Source organism: Orycteropus afer, unplaced genomic scaffold (genome assembly GCF_000298275.1).
Source record: "Orycteropus afer afer isolate SDZICR_OR568_19922 unplaced genomic scaffold, OryAfe1.0 scaffold00165, whole genome shotgun sequence".
In the NCBI taxonomy this organism is placed as follows: Eukaryota; Metazoa; Chordata; class Mammalia; order Tubulidentata; family Orycteropodidae; genus Orycteropus; species Orycteropus afer.
Genome location: NW_006921752.1, coordinates 2,188,123 through 2,208,765, shown reverse-complemented (window position 1 = coordinate 2,208,765; position 20,643 = coordinate 2,188,123). Strand labels below are relative to the sequence as shown.

Below are 20,643 nucleotides of genomic sequence, written 5' to 3'. Positions count from 1 at the left end.
TGTGTTGCATGCAAAATGGATGGGGTTGCCAGCGAGACTAGAATTCACTTAGGACTGAAAGAAGGATGGCTCTCCCAGGACAAACATGGAAATGGCACCAGGGCAACTGTGGCATTTTTCAGTCATCATCTCACATTTAAAATGGTCTTTTCTGCATGTGCATGTGGGAGCTCTGGTAGCATAGTGCCTAAGGCACTTGACTGCTAACCAGAAGGCTGGTGGTTCAAACCCACCAGCCACTCCTCAGAAGGAAGATGGGGCAATCTACTTCCATAGTGATATTGCCTCGGCAACCCAAGGAGGGGTCGCTATGAGTCGGGTCCAACTTGACGGCACATAACAACAACAAGAAGTATGTGCATGTGCACATATGCACACACACACACACACACACATGCCTACTTCCAAAAAGAAGTTGAGGCAGCTGATAAATTAAAGATTTATTATTTTAGTCTAAGAACGAGAATTATGTCATGAAGCGGGGAAGCCATTATATCAACAATTTAGGCAAAGGATAATAGTTACCACTGAGCTCATACTTCAACCTTGAGCTTCCTGGCAGCCAGGGAAGAAAGGGAAACCTTGACATGTTGCATATCTCATCATCTAATGGGAGGACCATAGAGTTACAGAATAATAGTGGTGGAAAGGCTCACCTTGTCTTCTCAGCTGATAGATGAGGAGGAAGAGGCCCAGGGGGCGGGACAGTGATCAGCCAGGTTAGCAGTGATTCAGGAGCACCTCGGAAACTAGAAGCCAGGACTCCTGAGTCCCAGTCCAGTGCTTACTTGACTTCAGTTTGCCGTACCAGGACATGTGCCAAATTGTTCAGACTTTTCTTTGTCTAAAGGCAGCAGGGTGGGTGGGATCTGCATGTGCGTCAGACCTCTGGGTTGAGCCCTGGGCCTGGCAGTGCCCTGGGGGTGGGAGTCGTGATGGAACCCCCTGCCTGCCTCTGCTGAGCTTGTTCAGGGCCCCCACTCGGCTGGTGGGAAGCCAGGTGCCTGGCATAGAGTGGTGACGGGGACAGGGCGGGTGGGGGGCCCAAGATGGACTTTTCCTGGAAAGAACCCTGAGGTCTGGCCCAGCTCCAGGGGTCTGCAGGGGCCTCTCTCTGCTGTCTGGGATTCCAATCTCCACAGCTGGTGTCTGAAGACAATAAGACAGAGGCCTCCCCGCCCTGGGCCACCCCGCCCTGGCCCCAGATGGGTTGCGGTTAGCGAGGCCTCCACCAAGACAGTTGGTTCCTTGCACAGCCTGGTCCTCAGAGAGGCCTGTGCTGAGTGTGTCCAGGCCCGGGTGGCCTGGGACCAGGGTGGTCTCGGGCGCCATGTTCAGAATGGAAGAGCTCCTTAGTCCTTCACAGGGCTGCACAGTGGTCCAGGCAAGGGCTGTGAAGCCCTGAAGCAAAGGGGTGGGCTGTGGGGACTGGGGGTACATCTGGAGAGGAACCCTCAGAGCCTCGATGGGCTTCAGGAATTCAAAATGGAAGTCCCTGGCAGGGCTGGTAAGGGCACTCCAAGTTTCCACACTGTAAATACGAGCACCAAGGGGCCCAGGGAGACCTTCACCCCTACCCAATTTATTGGGTGATGATACAGAAGACCAGAGGGGCTAACTTAGCTCAAGACTTGAATTGGGCAGAAAAGCTGGGCTCCAAAGCCATGGCTTTATGTAAGGGCGAGGCTCAAGGACAAAGGAACTTGTGAGGAGGGGGTGAAGGGAGGTAGCTCTACTCCCCTCAGCTGGCTGCTCCCCTCAGGGGGCTGCCTTCTTCCACTCTCCATCTTCAGCCCTCAAATAAATCCCTCAGTCTGACCTTCCTTCACTCCCTTCCAAAGACAGTGTTATCTCTGCCCACCTCTCCCCCGCCTGTTCATCCATCTTCCCTGGATAACCCCAGGTCTCCCTCTCTCCCCACGGTCTCCTCCCTCACACGCAGCCTCAGCCCCCCATCACATTCCAACAACCCCCCCCCAACTGCTCCGCCCTCCATTCTAGACCCCTTCACTGGACAGTGGGCCACCTCCTTCTCCGCTCTGTGTCCCTCCCTGCACGCCAGGGTCTGGGCCCTCTGTCCTGGTGGCTGCAGTGGCACCTCCCACCCCCACACCCCCACACCAGGACCAGGAACCTACAGAGGCTCAAGGGAGACCCCTGCAGTGGTAGCCACAGAAACTTTTTCTTGCCTTCTCCCCGCCCCCTAAGAAAGAAAGAAAGAAAGAAGCCATCTATCTTGATGCCTCTAGTGGGCTTCACCCCTCCCCCTCCTTCAGCCCCCTCCCCCCAGAAAACCCTGGGAGGCTGAGGAAGGAGCGGAAAGGCTGAGCTAAGCCTGCAGGAAATTAAACATGAAATGAAAACAAGCTTCCCTCGTTCATTTTCTCATCCTGCCCCCAGCCCCCCATTCCAGGCCACTGATAAAGGGGGATCCCATTTCAGTCGCACAGGAGGAGACCCAATCCACCCTTGGCTCCCAGTGGGCGGCCTGGGCCTGGACCCCAGAAACCCCCAAGGAAGGGGGGCCCAGGAAGCTCTGGGGCAGGGGCTGGGACCCCAAGCCCAAGAGAAGGCTGATCTCTAGGGGGACACAGGAAGGCTGCGTGTCGTATACTAAAGGTAGGGTGAGAAGATGGGGTGACTTGGGAAGAAATGGCTCAGGCCCATCCCACACGTGGATTAAAAAACCCACTGCCAGCGAGTTGATTCTGACTCATAGCGACCCCCATAGGGTTTCCAAGGCTGTAAATATTTCTGTTTCCTGCAGAGCAACTGGTGGGTTTGAGCCACCAACCTTTTGGTTAGCAGCCCAATGCCTTAATCACAATGCCACCAGAGCTCCTTTTATTTAGGATTAGGGAGGGAAGAACATGGAATTAGAACAAGAGTGGAGAACATACTAGCAGGCAGCCCACACTAACACAGATACCCCATCATTTTTGACATCTCTCCTCTAACAAAATGCAATGAGAAGGGTCTCAGGAACTACAAATGGACAGTGTGTTATGGTTATGTGCTGCCGGATCTACTCTGACTTATAGCAACTCTCTAGGACAGAGTAGAAACACCCCATAGGGTTTCCTAGGCTGTAATCTTGACACAAGCAGACTGCCATATCTTTCTCTCACAGAGTGGCTTGGGGGTTTGACGCATCACCCTTTTGATTTGCAGCCAAGTGCTTAACCACTGTACCACCAGGGCTCCTTAAACAGTGTGAAAACAAACAAACTCACTGCCATTGAGTCAAATCTGACTCATTGCGACCCCCATTGGGTTTCTGAGGCTATAAATCTTTTCAGAAATAGATGCTCCATCTTCCTTCCGCAGAGTGGATGGTGGGTTTGAACCGCTGCCCTTTTTGTCAGTAGCTGAGCTAACCACTGAGTCACTGGGCTTCTTAAACCATGTGAAGTATTCTGAAAACATTCTACCATCATTTCCCAGCTATCTCACCTGCTGCTCATCTCCACCCACATGAGGCAGTCCAGAAAATGGCCCCATTTTATGGATGCAGAAACTGAGGCCATTGGTAAAGCCCATGATCAATTCTGAACCCCCAGCTTAACTAGAAACCCAATAAGGCTGGTCGGCTGCTTGGCCCATCCATTCCCCAGGACCAGGTCCTTCTGCGCCTCATGCTGGTCCCAGTCAGAGGAGTGTGGAGAGACAGAGAGACTCTGCCTCTGCAGTGGCTTTGGTCACAATGGATGGCAAGTGCATTCACTGGCAGAGCAGGGATTGACACCAGTCAGCCTACTCAATGTTTGCTCAATGTCTCAGCCTTGCTAAGCACCTCACAAGATTCCTGGTGGCTCTGCAGCCAACATCTTGACACTGCTTGTGCTCCTGGTCCATAAGGCTGCTATCAGAGTGCTTTTTGGGGGATGTACCTACTTTTATCTGAGTCTGCAAGGTCAGCCAGCAGGTCTACACAAGGCTGAGAGAAATCATCCTCTGCGGGGCTCCAGGGTTGTCTTTGACTCAACCTAAAGCCATACCGGGCCTGGAAGCTGGTCCTTCCTCACTCTCCCTTTCTCACCCTCCCACACCCCCATCACCACTTTGCCTTAACTCAAGTCATAGAAGTGGGTAGCAGGTTCCACAACCAGCTCTTGCCCACCAGCCTTGGGAAAGTTCTCAGCCTGCCCGAAATACATTTGCAAAGCCAGAGGCCCCAACACTACCCACCACCAAATTGCCCAGCACACATACCTATCTCAGAGATGTCTCCTCTCCTAGAGGTCCCAGTAGGTCTTGGGTGGCGTGAATGGTTTGCGCTCGACCACTAACCTAAAGGTTGGTGGTTCAAACCCAGTGGCACAGAGGAAGAAAGGCTTGGCAATCTGCTTCCATAAAGATTGTTGTTGTTAGGTGCTATCAAGTCGGTGTCAACTCATAGTGACCTATGAGCCAGAACAAAACACTACCTGGTCCTGCACCATCCTCACAATCTTTGCTATGCTTGGGCCCATCATTGCAGTCACTGTGCTGATCCATCTCATTGATGGTCTTCCCTCTTTTTGCTGATCCTCTACTTTACCAAGCATAATGTCCTTCTCCAGAGACTGACCCTTCCTTATAACATGACCAAAGTAAGAGAGATGAAGTCTGGCCACTTCTCACTTCTAAGGAGCTTTCTGGCTTTACTTCTTCCATGACAGATTTGTTCGTTCTTCTGGCAGTCCAGGGCATAGTCAATATTCTTCACCATAAAGATTACAGCCAAACGCTATGGACCAGTTCTGCTCTGTACCACATGTGGTCACCATGAGCTGGAACTGACTTGATGGTAGTAGGTTTGGTATTTGGGGTTAGAGTTCCTAGAAGTCATTATCCCAGCCACCCATGCTCAGTGGCAGGTGGGTCTCAGTCCTCTTCTACATCTGGCCAGAGTTTGCAAGGGGCTGCCTCTATTGATAGCACTGAGGACAAACCACTTCCTCAGCATTTGAGGCCCTCCACCATCTGACTCTAGAGTCCATGCTTTTTTCTCTTCCCCTAGCCATTCCTCAGAATGCAGGTTGGGCAATATACTTCTGTAGTGATACTGCCTCGGAAACGCAAGGAGGGGTTGCTATGAGTTGGATCTGACTCCATGGCAGTGCGTTGCATTGCGTTACTTCTCTAAAACTGAATAGCATGGCCTCCTCAAGTCCCCTGAATGAGCCTTGGTGTTTCTAAGCTCAGGCCTTGATTTCCTCCTTCCCGCCAACCTTTCAAGGCCCAGCTCCCATCCTCTCCTCCATGGAGCCTTCGCAGACTGCCACAGCCTCTGTTGATAAGCTGAACCCCTTATTCCACAGGGCCTCACCCATCTTAACACCTCGAGGTTCTGAGTCAGAATTCTGAATCTGGGTTGATAAGCCCCAGGAAGCCATGAACATTCTAGTAAACTGTGTATGTGGTTGTCTAGGAGAACAGTATTCTGGAGGGGTGTCCATAGCTTTTGTCAGATTCTCAACAGGAATCTGTGACCCAGCAGGTAAATCTGCACTGGTGCTAGGGTTGGTTAGATGATGGCTAGAAAGATGGTCAGTGGCTTGTTTTATGTGTGTAGAGCTTGTCTGCTCTAGATTCTGAAGGTTAGAAAAATGACGTTACTGGCCCAAGGTCATGCCAGTGGTTGGTGGTGAGCTACCTTCCTGACTCTCAGCATTGATGATTCCAGACTGGAAGCTCCGGAGCACCACACAGAGTATGACACTTTTCTCTCCCCCCACCAGCACCAACACACGCCCTTCAGATCAGGGGTGGCTCTAGGACAAGGTTTGCATGGCCTTGAGGGTAAGGCCTCGAAAGTTTCCTAGGTCAGGTTGGACCCCAAGACATCTGCTTTGTCCTGTAGGTCTGGTTCCAGAACCGGCGGGCCAAGTGGAGGAAGAGGGAGCGTTTTGGGCAGATGCAGCAGGTTCGAACCCACTTCTCCACTGCCTATGAGCTGCCCCTCCTCACCCGAGCTGAGAACTACGCCCAGGTGAGTGCCTCCTCTCATCCTCAGCCCCTAGCACTCTGACAGTGGGTACCACAGTAAGGCCTAGACTCCCTCAGAGGGGACTCATGGCTCCAGAATGTGGGAGGCCATGAACTACTCCTGTCCAGTGTAATTTTTGGCCCAGGCTTGACTGAACTTTAGGGAAGGGGAGGTTGGGGCTCCTTTCCCACCACCCTAGAAAATGCAATAAGAATGGCTTTCTCCTCCATCATTCAGCTAGTTTTACGATGGGCATCAGAACTGACACAAGCTTAAGGCCAGGGACCTCCAGGCAAGCAGGAAACACTCAAGAGAATGTTTCCTAGGAAAGGGACTCCTGAAATCTGGTAGCAAAGTTGGAATGAACATGGAAGTATGAGTCCTAAGACTTGGGTTGTCATCCCAGCTCCAAGTCTTTCTCACTTCAGGCAAGTCACAAGCTCTGTGAGCCTTAGTTTTTCATCTGTAAATTGGACATTTAAACGTATCTGCACAACTCTTTTGGAAGGTATTGTGAAGAGCTCTGATGGTGCAGTGGTTAAAGCATTCAGCTGCTAACCAAAAGGCTTCAATGATTTGAACTCACCAACAGCTCTGCAGTAGAAAGATGAGGCAGTCTGCTGCTGTAAAGATTTACAGCCTTGGATACTCCATGGGGGCCCGTTCTACTCTGTCCTAGAGGATCGCTATGAGTTGAAAGCGACTTGATGGCAGTGGGTTTTAGTGGGTTTGTAAGGTCTACATGTGTTGTTATTAGCGGCCATCAAGTCAACTCTGACCCGTAAAACACCGTCTGGTCCTTTGTCACTGTCATGATCGTTAGCACATTTGAGTCTAGTTGGACAGTATTCATTGGTTGGGTTTTCATGGGCTAATTTTGAGAAGTAGATCTCCCAGTCTCTGTTTGTAGTCTGTCTCAGTCTGGAAGCTCCACCATGAGTGACCCTCCTGGTATTCAAAATACCAGTGGCGTGGCTTCTAGCATCATAGCAACAGACAAGCCACCACAATGCAAGCTCACCGGTGGACAGTGGAAGGTCTAAATTAGATAAAGTGCTCTGTGGATTATACAGTTTCAAAAAGGCTACTTTTCAGGCTCTCCGCTCTCCCTGGTTCCATGTCCCATCTCGTCCTGTCCCCTTAGAGCATCTTCCTAGATGTCTGTCAACCAGTCCCCTGCTCTGATGGCACTTGAATCCTCAGTGAGATGCAAAGGGACAAGAAATACTGTTAGTAATGTCAGACACCCAGGGCACTAAGAGATGGACTTTTGGGTGAATCCAGGCCTGACCCCTCTCCACCGTTGGGCAGAGGTGGCTGTCCCCTCCCTGCTCAGCCTCACCCTGGCATGGCCTCAAACCCGGCCCTGCACAAGGCCAGCCAGCTGCACAGGCATCCCTAAGTCTCCTCTACTTCTCCCTGCCCCGGTGCTGTGCTAGCAAACGGCCCACCCAGACCAGGTCTGCACCTCCCTCTCCCAGGATTCATGTGGAGGGGGTCGGGGGTCAGGCCTGGAGGTGAGGCTGAGGAATGTGAGGTGTCTGGTACACGCACCATCTGGACTGGCTCCTGCTACATGCTTTCATCTCTGTCTCCCCATGCTCCCCACCCTCTCTGCCCTCCCTCATCTCTAGCTCTGGCTCCGCCCCCCTTGGTCTCTGCTGCGTGTGTTCACAAGTTGGAGGGAACAGAGGAAACAGAGCTACCTTCCTTCCCCTCACCTGTAGCCCTTCTGCTAACCAGAAGGCTGACAGCTCATACCCACAGCCCCAGATCTCTTCAAAGGGGGTGTATGGAAAGCCAACCACCTCCACTCCCTAAACCAGGGCAGAGGAATGCCAACCTGCAAACAGCTTCTGTGGCCATTAAGATGTACCTTGGACTTGGGGCACCATTGTACACAACTCTGTTCCTAAACGGCTTCCCAGAGTGCAGCCTGCAGGTGGGCAAGGCAGGCCAGCAGGAGTCTGTTGCGATAAGCCCTTCAGTATATGAGAGGCATAGGATGGCACTCCTCTTCAAAGCTCACCCTGCTCCACACCTAAGGTCGACCCCTCATCAATGCTTAGAGAGTGGAGGAAAAAGGAAGCCTGGAGTCCTGAGCTGGAGAGGGAGAAGGAATTTCAGTTGCACAGGTGGAAGATAAGCTGTTGAACTCCCTACTGGATACCCGAGTGTCCTCTGCCCTAGGGCATCGATTGGGCCTCCATCCATTCAGTTCTGGGCACTTGCCACTCCCTGAGGCAGCCCCTTCCATAGGGAGGTAAGCCCTGTTGGTTACCAGAAAATTGATTCCAACTTGTGGTGAACATGTGTCAGAGTAATACCGCTCCACAGAGCTTTCAAAACTCATCTTTCAGAAGACAGATTGTCTTCGGAGGTGCCTCCGGGTGGGTTTGAACCACCAACCTTTTGGCTAGTGGGCAAGCCTGAACCATTTGCACCACCCAGGGGTTCCTTTCATTGTGAGGTAGTTCTGAATGCTTAAGGGCTCAGCCCCTGGAACCACAGCCACTGACCTTGGCTCCTGGGAGAATTGAGACCCCACTCCCCACCCCTGACCCCTGGCACCACCACAACCCACCTCACCCCCCACCCCTGACCCCTGGCACCACTACGACCCACCTCACCCTCCACCCCTGCCACCACCACAACCTGCAAATGCAGAGCCCCACAGTCCGGATGCCGAAGCTCAGAGTTCAGGTTAGCTCACATTTACCAAGTACCTACTGTGCACTAGGAGCTTTGGTAGCACAGTGGGCAAGGCATTTGGCTGCTAACCAGAAGGTTGGTGGTTTAAACCCACCACCTGCTCCAAGAGAGGAAGATGAAGCAATCTACTTCCCCAAAGATATACAGCCTTGGAAACCCTATGGGGGTCACTATGAGTTAGAATCGATGGCAGTGGGTACTATGTGCTAGGCCTGGTGGAGGAGTCAGAAGTGCCTAAGACCCAGTCCTGCCCTTCAGGACTCCATAGACGAGAGACAAAGCCTACCACCGTGTGTGAAATTAGGGAGTCAGGGCCTTGCTGAGCAGCTCCAGCTGTACTAAGCTGATTAGCTGTGCCCTGGGCAATCCTTTTACTGGACCCTTGATGAAGTTGAGGGAGCTCTGGTGGTATAGTGCCCAAGACATTTGACTGCTTACTAGAAGGCTGGCAGTTCAAACCCATCAGCCACTCCTTGGAAGGAAGGTTGGGCAATCTACTTCCATAGTGATACCGCCTCGGAAACCTAAGGAGGGGTCCCTATGAATCGAATCCGATTCAATGGCAGTGAGTTTGGCTTTTTTTGGTTTGATGAAGTTGAGGAGCTCTGTTAGTGTAGTACTTAAGGCATTTGACTGCTAACCAGAAGGCTGGCGGTTCAAACCCACCAACCACTCCTTGGAAAGAAGATGGGGCAATCTACTTCCGTAGTGATACCGCCTTGGAAACTCAAGGAGGGGTCACTATGAGTCGGACCCAACTCGATGGCAGTGTATTTATTTATTTATTTTGGTTGATGAAGTTAGAAGTTTAGTCCTTAAAACTCCCTTTACATTTGCTGACCGCCTGGCCCTGGGAACAGGGCACCACCAAAGCATAAAGCCATACCCTCTAGGGGTGTCTGGTGTTCATGAAGCTTTTGTGAGCCTCCCATGTAAATGCTCAAGAGTGGGGTCATTATAATGATAGGCTCTTTAGTGAGAAGTGGTCATTTGAGGGAAGGGGAGAGCCCCTTACGTACTAGAGGGCTGTCTTCTCCCCCAGCTGGGTGGTGACATCTCTCCCTTCACTCTCCCCAGATTCAGAACCCGTCCTGGATTGGCAACAATGGGGCTGCCTCACCTGTGCCAGCCTGTGTGGTCCCCTGTGACCCAGTGCCTGCCTGCATGTCCCCTCACGCCCACCCCCCTGGCTCTGGGGCCGGGGGTGTCACCGACTTCCTGAGCGTCTCCGGGACCGGCAGTCATGTGAGCCAGACACATGTGGGCAGCCTGTTTGGAGCCGCTGGCCTGAGCCCGGGCCTCAACGGCTATGAGCTCAACGGTGAGCCGGACCGCAAGACCTCCAGCATCGCGGCCCTCCGCATGAAGGCCAAGGAGCACAGCGCAGCCATCTCCTGGGCCACATGACAGGGCCCCTCCTGCCCCATCCCTGTGCCCTCCCCCACCTCGGGGCACTGGCCACACCCATGCTTTCCAGGCCCCCAGCCTCCCACTCGACTTTCCTCTTAGGAACCTGGCCTGCCTGGCCCAGGGGCCTGATCCTCAGCACTTTCAGCCGCCCCAAGTCTGAGGCCCCATGGACTGCTGGCAGGAAGGGAGCAGTGGGCCCCTGCCCCTCCTTGGTGATGGGTCCTGAGAGCCCTGCTCCTGGGAAGACAGCGGAGAGAGCCAGGTGGCCATGGTTTGCAACTTTGCATCTATTATAAGCTGAACACCCTTCCTCGCCACTCCTCCTCACCCTGCCCAGTGTGAGCATTGGGTCAAAGTTAGATTCCCATCCCCATCCAGCAGCACCAACATCTGGTGATACCCATCTTCCCTTTTCTGTGTGGTCCCTGGTCACCAGGCCAATGACAGTGTGTCTGAAGAAAAGGCTGCTCCAGAATCTGCTCCTGCCCTGTCTCCTCCTTCTCTCTTCCTAAAAGCACATGGAACCCGACCTGCCAGAACCGAGGCCAAGGCGATGCCTCGCCCTCACCCACGAGGCACTGTGGCAACAGTGCCGCCTGGGCTGGATACACCCAGAGGGAGAGGAGTTGCTGCTGAAGAATCTGCAGCCATCCAGCATCTAGAAGGACAGACAGTCCCCAGAGAAGACATGTGCCAGCTCCCTCGAACTCCAGAGACTCTGGTTCTGGGTGAACACTGGCTGGGGGAGGAGCCAGACCTTGAAGGAGGCTGAGAGAACAGGTTCCCCAAGGGGCATATGTGCTGCTAGAAAAAGAAAAACATCTAGGAGACAGGAAGGGGTAGCTGCACGGTGGGATGGGTCAGGGAACACACACTTCCGCTCTCCCCCAGCCATCCAGCAGAGGGCAGGTGTGACAGGCTTCAGGCAGGGCTTTGAACTGGTTTGAACCGGTTCAGTCATGGCTGACAAAGTGAAACTGGAACAGACTCGAATTTTTAAAATTTGGGTGATGGGGAGTGATAACCAGAATGGGAAAAATTATGGGTCAAAGCCTTGGAATGGAAGACTCAGAAGAGGTGTCATGAGCTTTCTCAGAAGCCTGATGTGTGAGATTCAATTTTGGCAGGACTGTGGAGAGAGACACACAATCAAAGCGGTGCAGTCGGCTGCCATCTTTGAGCAGGGCACCGTTGTTTCTGACTCTGCTCAAAATCCCATGGGCAAGAGATTTGGTTGCTATGCAACACATATGCTGCCCTTGTTTTCTAAGAGGGAGATTAAGTTTCTAGCAGGGCTTCAACCTGCCATTTTCCCATTCCAGTTATCGCTCCAGTTCACCCAAATTGAAAAAACTGTGATCTGTTCAGTTTAGCTTCCTCAGCCATGACTGAACCATGAAGAACCAGTTTGAAGCCCAGACTCCAAGTGGGAGGTCTGGGCAGCTTTGCTTTCTGTGCAGTCCATGTTCGAGCCCAGCCAGGCCCCTCCAGGAGGAGGTGGAGATGCTTGTCCCTTCCGCAGCCCTGCCCTGGCCACTCACTGGGGCTGCTCAGCAGTGTCCTGGAATGGAAGGCCTTACAACTCAGAGCACATAAGCTAGTGCTTAGGGTCACAGTGGTAGAGGGGCCAAAGCATTGCAGGATTTGCTAGAGGACAAGTGCCCATGTCTCCAGGCAAGACAGTCTTTCTTACATGGCCTCAATCTGACTCCCTCCCCTCTTCAGCCCTCTCTGACCCGGCATCATCCCTGCCACAGTGTCCCACAGTGGATGGGGGGGCGGGTGTCTGTGTTCCTCCAGTCACAGAGGAGAGTGTTCTTGTAGCCTTTTGCATGTTCTTAGAGAGCCTACCCTTATATTTTTTCCCTTGGGGACTAGAAATCTCAAACACTCTCAAGCTCATGATGGCCTTTGGAAGGGTTCATGGGGCTGAGCTTCTTGGGGTCAGTTGCTGTGTTACAGAAATGGCTGACAAGATGCCCTCCTGAGGCCACATTTCCCTCAGTAGCCTGCTTCTAGGGGTGGCTCCCCCTCAGATATATGCCTGATTTGGAACCTACAGCTTGGGTTGTGGTGCCAAGTCCCAGCCCTTACCTAAGCCTGTAGCACACAATTACTGTTCTCTGAGAAAGGTCTTCCAGACCCCTGGGAAGTCCTCCAGGTGGTTCCTGTGGGGAGAAATTCTTGGCTTTTCTTCCTTCTTCTTTGATTCAGTGTGGAGGTCTGCCAGGTTCAGGTTCCTGGCCCAGAACAGTCCCTTAAGTTAGGTGGAATCAAAATCATGGTGGAGAGGAGTAAGACCCTTTGTCTTGAGCTGTTCAAGGCTTCAGAGGGAATCCAGGTGCCCACCTCTGCCTGGAGCTTGCATCTGGAGGCTAGCTGCCTCCCATGGCAAGTAAAGCTCCAGAAACAAGAGTAGGGAGGGATCTGGCACTGGCCTCCCTTAACAAGAGTCAGACTTCTTTGTGTACTGTAGCTCTAAAATTGATCTTATAGAGGTTAAAAAGGTCTTGGACATGGAATTAAATGTTCTTGAAGGCTTGGCTTTAAGTGTTCCATTTATTTGAGGATTTTGGAATGATTCTCAGGAAGTTTGAGTTCTGGAGTTCACTGAAATAACTTAGACTCCCCAAAATATAGGAAGGGAAAGGAAGAAAGAACTTGAGGCAGGGATGGTCCACCAGTTTCTTTCTTAAATGCAGTAGAGGCTGGGGAAGGACAAGGGAGCAACTTTCAGAGGTATTTTCTTACCAAGGAGAGAATTAGTACAAAGAGAGAGAACCAAGATAGGTCCCACTCCCTCAAAGAGGAAGGACGGGAGAGAGTTTTAAGTGGATTCATCTGGAAGGGACCCCTGATGCTCAATTCCTCTATGTGCCTGCTTTCTGACTACAGTAGACCCAAGTCTGGCAAATTTCAACCCAAAAGCTTGAGAAGAAAAAGCCTCTTGTAGAAGCAGGCTCTGTGGCCTTCACAGCCAAGAATGGGTATGTGAAACGTACAGGTGTAACACATCCTTATTCATCTCTCCAAAGGTAGTTATCCCAGGCCTGTCCTCTTTCCTCTTGTCCCAGCCTCTAGGGCCTGCTGCCAATCTAAGACTCCTAGAACCACAGAGCTGAAAGGGAGCTTAGAAACCCTCTAGCTAGTCCAACCCCTTCACAAGAGATGAAAAGACCCCACTCCCAAGTGGATAAGTGACTGTCCTGGCTTATGTTTGACCCAAGGCAAAGCTAACCGTGCAGCTGGGACAGCCTGTCCCAGCCCTGATGGCTGCAGCCTTGGCTGGCCTCTTGGCAGCTGGTGTTGTGCTGAGCGCCCTGTGATCCACGTCCATCCACTCGCCAACTCTTCTCTGATTGTCCTCTTCTCCCCAGCCTTCACTCTGGGAAGAGAACCTTGGTGGACCCTGATTCCTTCGCAGCTGGTGGCCAGGCCCCGTCCTCCTACATTCTAGGGCAGGAGGCATCCACTGAAGCAGCTCCTATGGACCAAGCAGCCTGGACATCTCTCCCATGGCTGTCTTGCTTCCTCAGGAGCTCAGTCTCATGAAGGCAGGTGATGAGGATAATCTGCCTGCTATGTGGTTCACTGCTGACCAAATAAGCTAAAAGAGGTGAGGATTTCCTTTGCCTACATTCTCAAGAGAGACGGCAATGCAAACGTGAAGTGAGGGGTAGCTGGCGGATCCGTAGGCGGCCTCCCCAACACTGAGAGCCTCTCCTCCCTGCAGGGAAGAAATGTCAGCATGCCAAGGCTTAACACTAAGGTGCTGCTACCACCCTTAAGATGCCATCACTACTCCCAGGGTACAGGAGTAGAGGGCTCTGGAGTCACACAGAGAGGCTTGCCTCCAAGTCTTACATGGCACTTGGGGGACATGGGCTTGTGTAACTTTCCTTGAATTTTTATACTTGATTCTCAGCTCTCACTAAGGTGCCTCCAGCTTTGGGAAGTAGGGTAGCCAGGTTAGTTCAAAGACATAGCAAGAAGGTGGGGGCACCAGTCGCAAGGTGGGTCACCAGCAATTGTGGATTACCCAATAAGCAAGTAAGCAGAGACTTAACTTGTGCTTACTTACCAATCTATAGTAAACGACTTCACATGCGTTTCACCTCATCTTTGATGTCAAACTCCAGTTCCTCTTCTCTATGCATTCTGGCCGGAACGTTTCTGTGAAAACCACCACATACACATTCACTGTCTGGCTACATCGTGGCGAGAGGCCATCTTCTAGGGTTTGTAAGACATCCTGGGACTTCTGGTTTGTGTGATGGCCCTGACTGCCAGATGCAAGGTCAGCAGGTCTAGCTGGGAGGTGGTGGTGGATAACTGGCAAACTGGCGCCCAGGATAATAACCCATGACCATAAAAATAAGTGAGAAGGGAGACCAATACCTCACTTCCCAAAGTCACATCAACTCCTTTTCCTTAAGAATGCTGTAGAGAGGAAAGGTCCTTCCGTCAAATAGTACTGACATCATTGAACAAAACGTTCCCTAATCTAGCCCCTTCCTTCTTCCCTCCTTCACTTACACACATAGAGCTAGGCCTTTATACTACTGATTGTGAAGGACAGTTTTTAATGTTGAATAATCTGAGTGTGCAGTGGTTGAAGAAGAGAGCTGAGTGCTAGAAGGAACACGAACCTCAACCAATACTCACTGTTCTTATTGTAAGATATTTTAACCCTGTATAAACGCAACTTTTCCTTTAGCTTAATGGCCTGGGGTGGAATATTAAAAAATATATATTATATATTAAAAAATACATTAAAAATTCAGAAAAATGTAAAAAAAAAAACAAAAAAACAAAAAAAATGAGGTTGGTTCCATAAAGTTTTACTGCTTATACCATCATGTAACTACAAGTACATTATAGCAAATATTAAAAGAAATGTTCTTGACTTTTAAAGTAAGTTATTGCACTTACATCTTTTTTGGGGAAGGGAAGACTTTTGAGGAGAAGGAGGTCTTGGGGGGTGAGGCCAGGGGCAAAGTGGGGAGCAGAATCGGCTGGATGTTCCCAGAACGCCCTTTGCTGGGCACAGCCCAAACTGGTTGTTGTCTGCAATAAACTCCTTCTCCTTCCTCCTCTCAACTGGAATCTGTCTGTTTTGTTCCTGACTTGTGACAGATGAAATGTGATCAGAGGGGCCTCTGAAATCTCACGTTAATTGAAGTCGGCAAAAAATACTAACAGTGCCCTTTTGAACTGCTGACACAGTACAGAATGGATTACCAGGGCTAGATTAACAACAGGTGGCCGGCCGATGCTCCTGCTCAAAGAGGGGTGCATGGCTAGGGAGGGTGTGGGGCGCCCTCCCCCTGCATCCCCGAGGATCTGGCTGCACAGCAGGCCAGCTAGAGGGGCGTAGGACAGGGGGAGGGGACCAGAGCCCTTTGGCAGGCAGGAGAACGATCAAAGCAGGAGCTCCTTCCCTCCTGCCTCTAGGGAGGTGCTCCTTCCAGACCCAGGCCAGGGAGGACCTACCCTGCCTCTAGGGGCTGTTCTGAGACAGTAGGGGGTCAGGGCATCGAGGGCCAGCATAGGGAGGCCTGGGTGCTCCACACAAAAGGCACAGGACAGGCCTCTGGATGGGCAGGTCCTGTCCTAGCTCTGCTCCTCAGTGGCTGAGGGAACGTCCTCTTCAGGAGGGGCAGTGGCGGCAGCGGTGGGCAGAGAATTTTAAAAACAAAGCTCTGAAACCAACCACACAGCAGGAGGGGCCAGGGTGGAGCTACAGAATAGTTGAGTCCACGTTTCCGGCCAGAGAGAGGCAGTCAGCCTGCACTGGGGCACGCTGGGAAGAAGCCTGGCCTTGCCTCTTTACCAGCTTGTGGGAAGGATTAAATGGACGATAAATGCGCCTGTGTTTTGTAAACTAATGTGGCAGAGTGACACAAAGGACGGTTGTTACTCCCGAGAAGACACCTCAGCTACCGGCTCGGAATCTGACTGCTGTGGGTAGCTGCTGCTGCATTGGCCCTCGCTCATGTGCAGCAGAGCAAAGGCTTGCCTGGTCCTGCGTCACCTTCATGCCCACTGTGGCAGCTATTGCTGTAGATTCCCTTACTGAGGATTTCCTTCCTTTTCACTGACTCTACTTTATCAACCACGATGTCCTTTTTCTTTTTCTTTTGAAAGCTTGTTTTACATTCAACGTTCTGTGTACATTTAGTTTCACTCCCCATTTACCGTGTCCAACCCTAACCCAGTCTCCTCCCCTCCCTACCCTGTAACCCTCCCCCTGTGCCCCTCATATTTATGCACTCCTGTTTGTCCTGCATTTCCTCAACCTGAATATTGGTCCTCTCATGCCCCATGGTCCATTGCTCTAAGGAATGAATGTATTACAATAGAGTATGGGGTGTGTCATCCTGGGTTGAGTGGTCTGCACGTACATCTTGTTAACTATTGGGCTGAGAGCCAGCCCCTAGGGGTGAGTTTTATTCTAGGCGCAGAATATATTCCAGGGCCACAGTATTGGGGGTTCTCATCAGACTTCCCCTGACCAGTAATTCTGGTCATTATTGAGTTTTTTGGATTTTGTTCCATGTTTTTCCTCCCACTCTCTCCAGGATCTTTGGATTTCATCCTTTCCTGAGTGGTTGGCATTGGTAGCTGGGCACCATCTAGTTCTTCTGGTCTCGAGGGCCCATGACATCCTTTTTAAGCGACTGGTCTTTCCTGAGGACATATCCAAAGTAAGCAAGTTGAAGTCTTGCCATCCTTGTTTCTAAGGGACATTCTGGTTGTATCTCTTCTAAGATTGATCTGTTCGTTCGTTCCTTTGGTAGTCCTCCAACTTGGGCAGTCCCTGTGTCTGATAAGAAACTCGTTTTTATCACTACATTTTAAAACACTGCTTTGTTGGAGCTGCATCTCAGATCTGGTACTCTTCCTCTGTGGGAAGGAAGTTCACGTTCAATACAGACCTACCTGGATTTCAGTCGGCCTGGGCTGGGAATGTATTTTAAAAAGGACACCTGCCATTTATTAAGGGTCAGGGTCATGTTAGCACTTGGACTCCCCACACCAAATCACTGCCAAGTGCCAGGCAGGAGAAGAGGAGAACGCCTGGTGCAAAACCATTGAGAGCCATGGGTGCTGTGTCTACTATCTGTCCCTGCTATTTTCTGTGGGAGCCTAGCAACCTCAAGAGCCCAGAGCCCAGGTGAGTGCCACGGCTAAAGGAATGACTGGCCTGACGGGTGGCTTAGAGGTCATGGCAAGTCAGGTAGCCCATGCCCGGGACCTCTGTCTCCGCAGAGTCTCTGGTGAAGACGTGACCATCAGGCCTTCCTCTGGCTGCTAACTGTGGCTCTGCTTTCACCCAGCTGGCTGCCCACAACAGCTCATTGCTCCCCAGGCCACCTGGATCTTCCTGGACTAGTCACCTGTTGTACTTAGAATACCTTTACCCCCAACCATGCTTCCCCATCCCCACCACCAACCTAGTAAACTCCATTCTTTAAGGTTTCCTCCAAATGATAGTATCTTCTGTGAGATTTTCTTAACTCCAAGCGACCACTTCAACCTCCAACCTAGGTCAGTCATTGCCCTTCCTGTGCTCCCACAGAACTGCTTATACTGTCATTTCAGCACATAATATTGGCTAAGTTATCTGTTTTTCTCCTTAACCCGCCTACATGCCCTCTGAGAGCAGACAGGCTGAGTGCTGTTCACATCACATGCCTCAGAAAACAGCTATGTTTGTTGAGTGATCAAATCAATGAATGGGAAGGTGGGAATGACAACATGCTCTGTTTTGGTTCAGGGTGGGAGAAGAGGGCCATGAAAGGATTCATTGCAGAGAGCTGTGAGCTGGCTGAGGCCGCTGGAGATGGGCCTGAAGTGAGTCTCAGGGTGGCTGTGGCCCCTGCCCATGTTGTTCCTCCAGGGTTCATGTGATGGCCAAGGCAGGACAGGAAGGCTGAGCTCTGTTTAGGGTTCCTGGGGTTGGGCCACCTTCCGGGGATGGTGTGACAGGACCAAAGGCTGAGAATGAGTGCTCACTTGGAGCTTCTCCACTTAGCTTTGGCTCTAACCCTGCTTTCTCCCAGCCCTGCTTGGGCAATTCTCATGTCCCTAACCACCCCTACCCCCACTCTCAACACCTGCCTAAAAACACATACAGACTGCTTCTTCCCACCTTGGTGCTAACTTGAGCAGAAACTGCTCTTGCCTTCAACTTTTACTAATTTCACTGTCCCAGGTCTAGCTACAAGAAATATTGCCAACCTCAAGAGTGTCATGTGCTGCTTAGTGCCTGTAGAAGGGAACTCTTGATTTGGCCAGTAGCAGGTAGGGTGGTGGTGGTGGTACTTCTTGCACAGGTCCAGACTTGCAAACACAGCAGCTAAGAAGCAAGAGGCCTCAACAAACAGTCTGTTCCTCAATAGGGCTACTGCAAAACTACATGCTCATGAGCAGGAAGATGCATGCCAGCTCCAGAGACAAGGTAGAGTAAGCATTGAAAATTTCCCAGGAATTCTGATCCCAAACACATTATTCTTTTCAGCACAGTACAAACCAACAGGCTTGAGGAAGGACAAGCTCTCGTAAGCTTGTTTATGACCATGTGCACACCATATGTTGAGGTGTTGCCTTAACTAGCTGGGAGCAAACTCAACTGAGGTGTCCTCCCTGAGACCTGGCTAGGGTGTGGTTCCTAGATTGCAGAGGACACAGTGTGTTCTTGCAGCACTTCCTGGGATTTCTCTTGATTTCATCACAAACCCCTCCCATTCCTTCTCTGTTCTCCAACCACAATGTATTTCTGTAATTTCCAGGCTCTGTGGGAAAAGGAGGAGTCTCCTGTTACTATGACATTAGGTCCAAGCTACACAAAAGGGGAGGGAGATAAAGAAAATGAATGAGAGTGTGTGTGCATGTGTTGGGAGGCCAAGGGTGGAGACCAGAGATTGAGGAAGGAGGAAACACATAAAGGCAGCTTATATCTCCCCTCCAATACAGGTTTGGATGGAAAACTCTGCTCAGATGAAGACACATAAAAGCACTGGCCAAGAGGCCATGTGGTGAAGTGAGAGACAGGAAGCCTGGGTTTAAGAACTTTGCAACTTACTAGCTCTGTTACCTTAGGCCAGCCACTTAAAGATTTTCAATTTTAACTGTAAAATGAGGATAAGCAACAATTTCCTGCTTATCTCATAAGGTCATTAGGAAGTCCAAATAGCTAAAATACTTGAAAATAGTGTAGAGTTGTACATTACAAACTGTTGGTTGGAAAGGGCCAAGAAGGTTGACTTCCATCCAAGTAGCTAGTGGCAAAATGCCAAAGATTGGGGAACTCTTTCACAAAGTGTGTAACCATACTATGAAGTGCTGGGAAGCCCTGGTACTCTCTTCTTTTCTTTCAACAGTCTTGAAAATTTATTGATCTTTTCAAAGAACTGGCTTTTTATTTGATCTTTCATTTGCTCAATTTCTATTTAATGAATTTCCACTTTATACTTTGTTTATACTTTGGATTTGATTTACTCTTCTTTTTCTAGTTTTTTTTTTTTTAACGTAGAAGTTAGATAATCTTTTCTAATGTAAGCATTTTTAAGCTATAGATTTTCTTCTAACTAGTACTGTAAGCTCCACCTCATAAATTTTGATATTGTTTTCATTTCCATTCAGTTCAGAATAGCTCCTAATTTCCTTTTCTTTATTAATCCATGCATTGTTTAGAAATACATTATCTAATTTCCAACTATTTGAGGATTTTTCCCAGATATGTTATTGATTTCTAATTCAGTTCCATATGGTCAGAGAACATTTAATGTTTTCAATTCTTCTGAATTTATCGAGACTTATTTTATGGTGTAGCACATTGTGTGAATGTTGTGTATGCACTTGAGAAGAATGTGTATTCAGCTATTGGTAGGTGTTCTATAACAGTCAATTAAACGAAGATGGCTGATAGTATTATCTTGACCATCTATAGCCTTACCGATTTTCTGTCAACTTGTTCTATCAATTTCTAAGAGAGGAATGGGAAACGTCCAAATATAATTGTGAATTTTCTATTTCTCTTTTAGTTCTGTTAGTTTTTGTTTTAAGTATTTTGGAGCACAGTTATATGGTACATACACATTTAGAATTACCCTGTTTTATCTTCTTGATAAATTGGCCACTTTAGCATTATGAATTGTTCTTTCTTGTCCCCAATAATATTTATTTTGAAGTTTGTCTTTTATTGATATAACCACTCCCATTTTCTTATGACAGGTATTTGCATAGTATTAATTTTCCACCCTTTTAGTTTTAATATATGTGTCTTCCTAGTGTGTTTCTGACAACATATAACTGCTCTTGCTTTTCATTTTCGATTCAGTCTGATCATCTCTGCCTTTTAATTGGATTGTTTAGATCATTTACATTTTATGTAATTACTGATGTATCTGGGTGTAAGTTTGTTTTCTTGCTATTTGTTTCTATTTTTTCTATCTGTTCCTTGTTTATTCTTTCTTCTTTTGTGCCTTTTTTTGTTTTTTTTTTGACTGAGTACTTTTCTTATTCCATCTCTAGCTACGTTCTCT

At 49.9% G+C, this 20,643-nt stretch overlaps 1 protein-coding gene across 1 annotated transcript in view; it reads left to right on the top strand.

The window, feature by feature from the left end:
• Nucleotides 1-10,090, top strand: part of ALX4 (ALX homeobox 4) — a 56,749-nt gene extending 46,659 nt beyond the window's left edge. Inside the window, exons 3-4 of the mRNA XM_007946520.2 lie at nucleotides 5,846-5,974; nucleotides 9,761-10,090. Coding sequence (XP_007944711.1) covers nucleotides 5,846-5,974; nucleotides 9,761-10,090 — 459 coding nt within the window. The remainder of the gene's footprint in view (nucleotides 1-5,845; nucleotides 5,975-9,760) is intronic.
• Nucleotides 10,091-20,643: the final 10,553 nt, after the last annotated feature.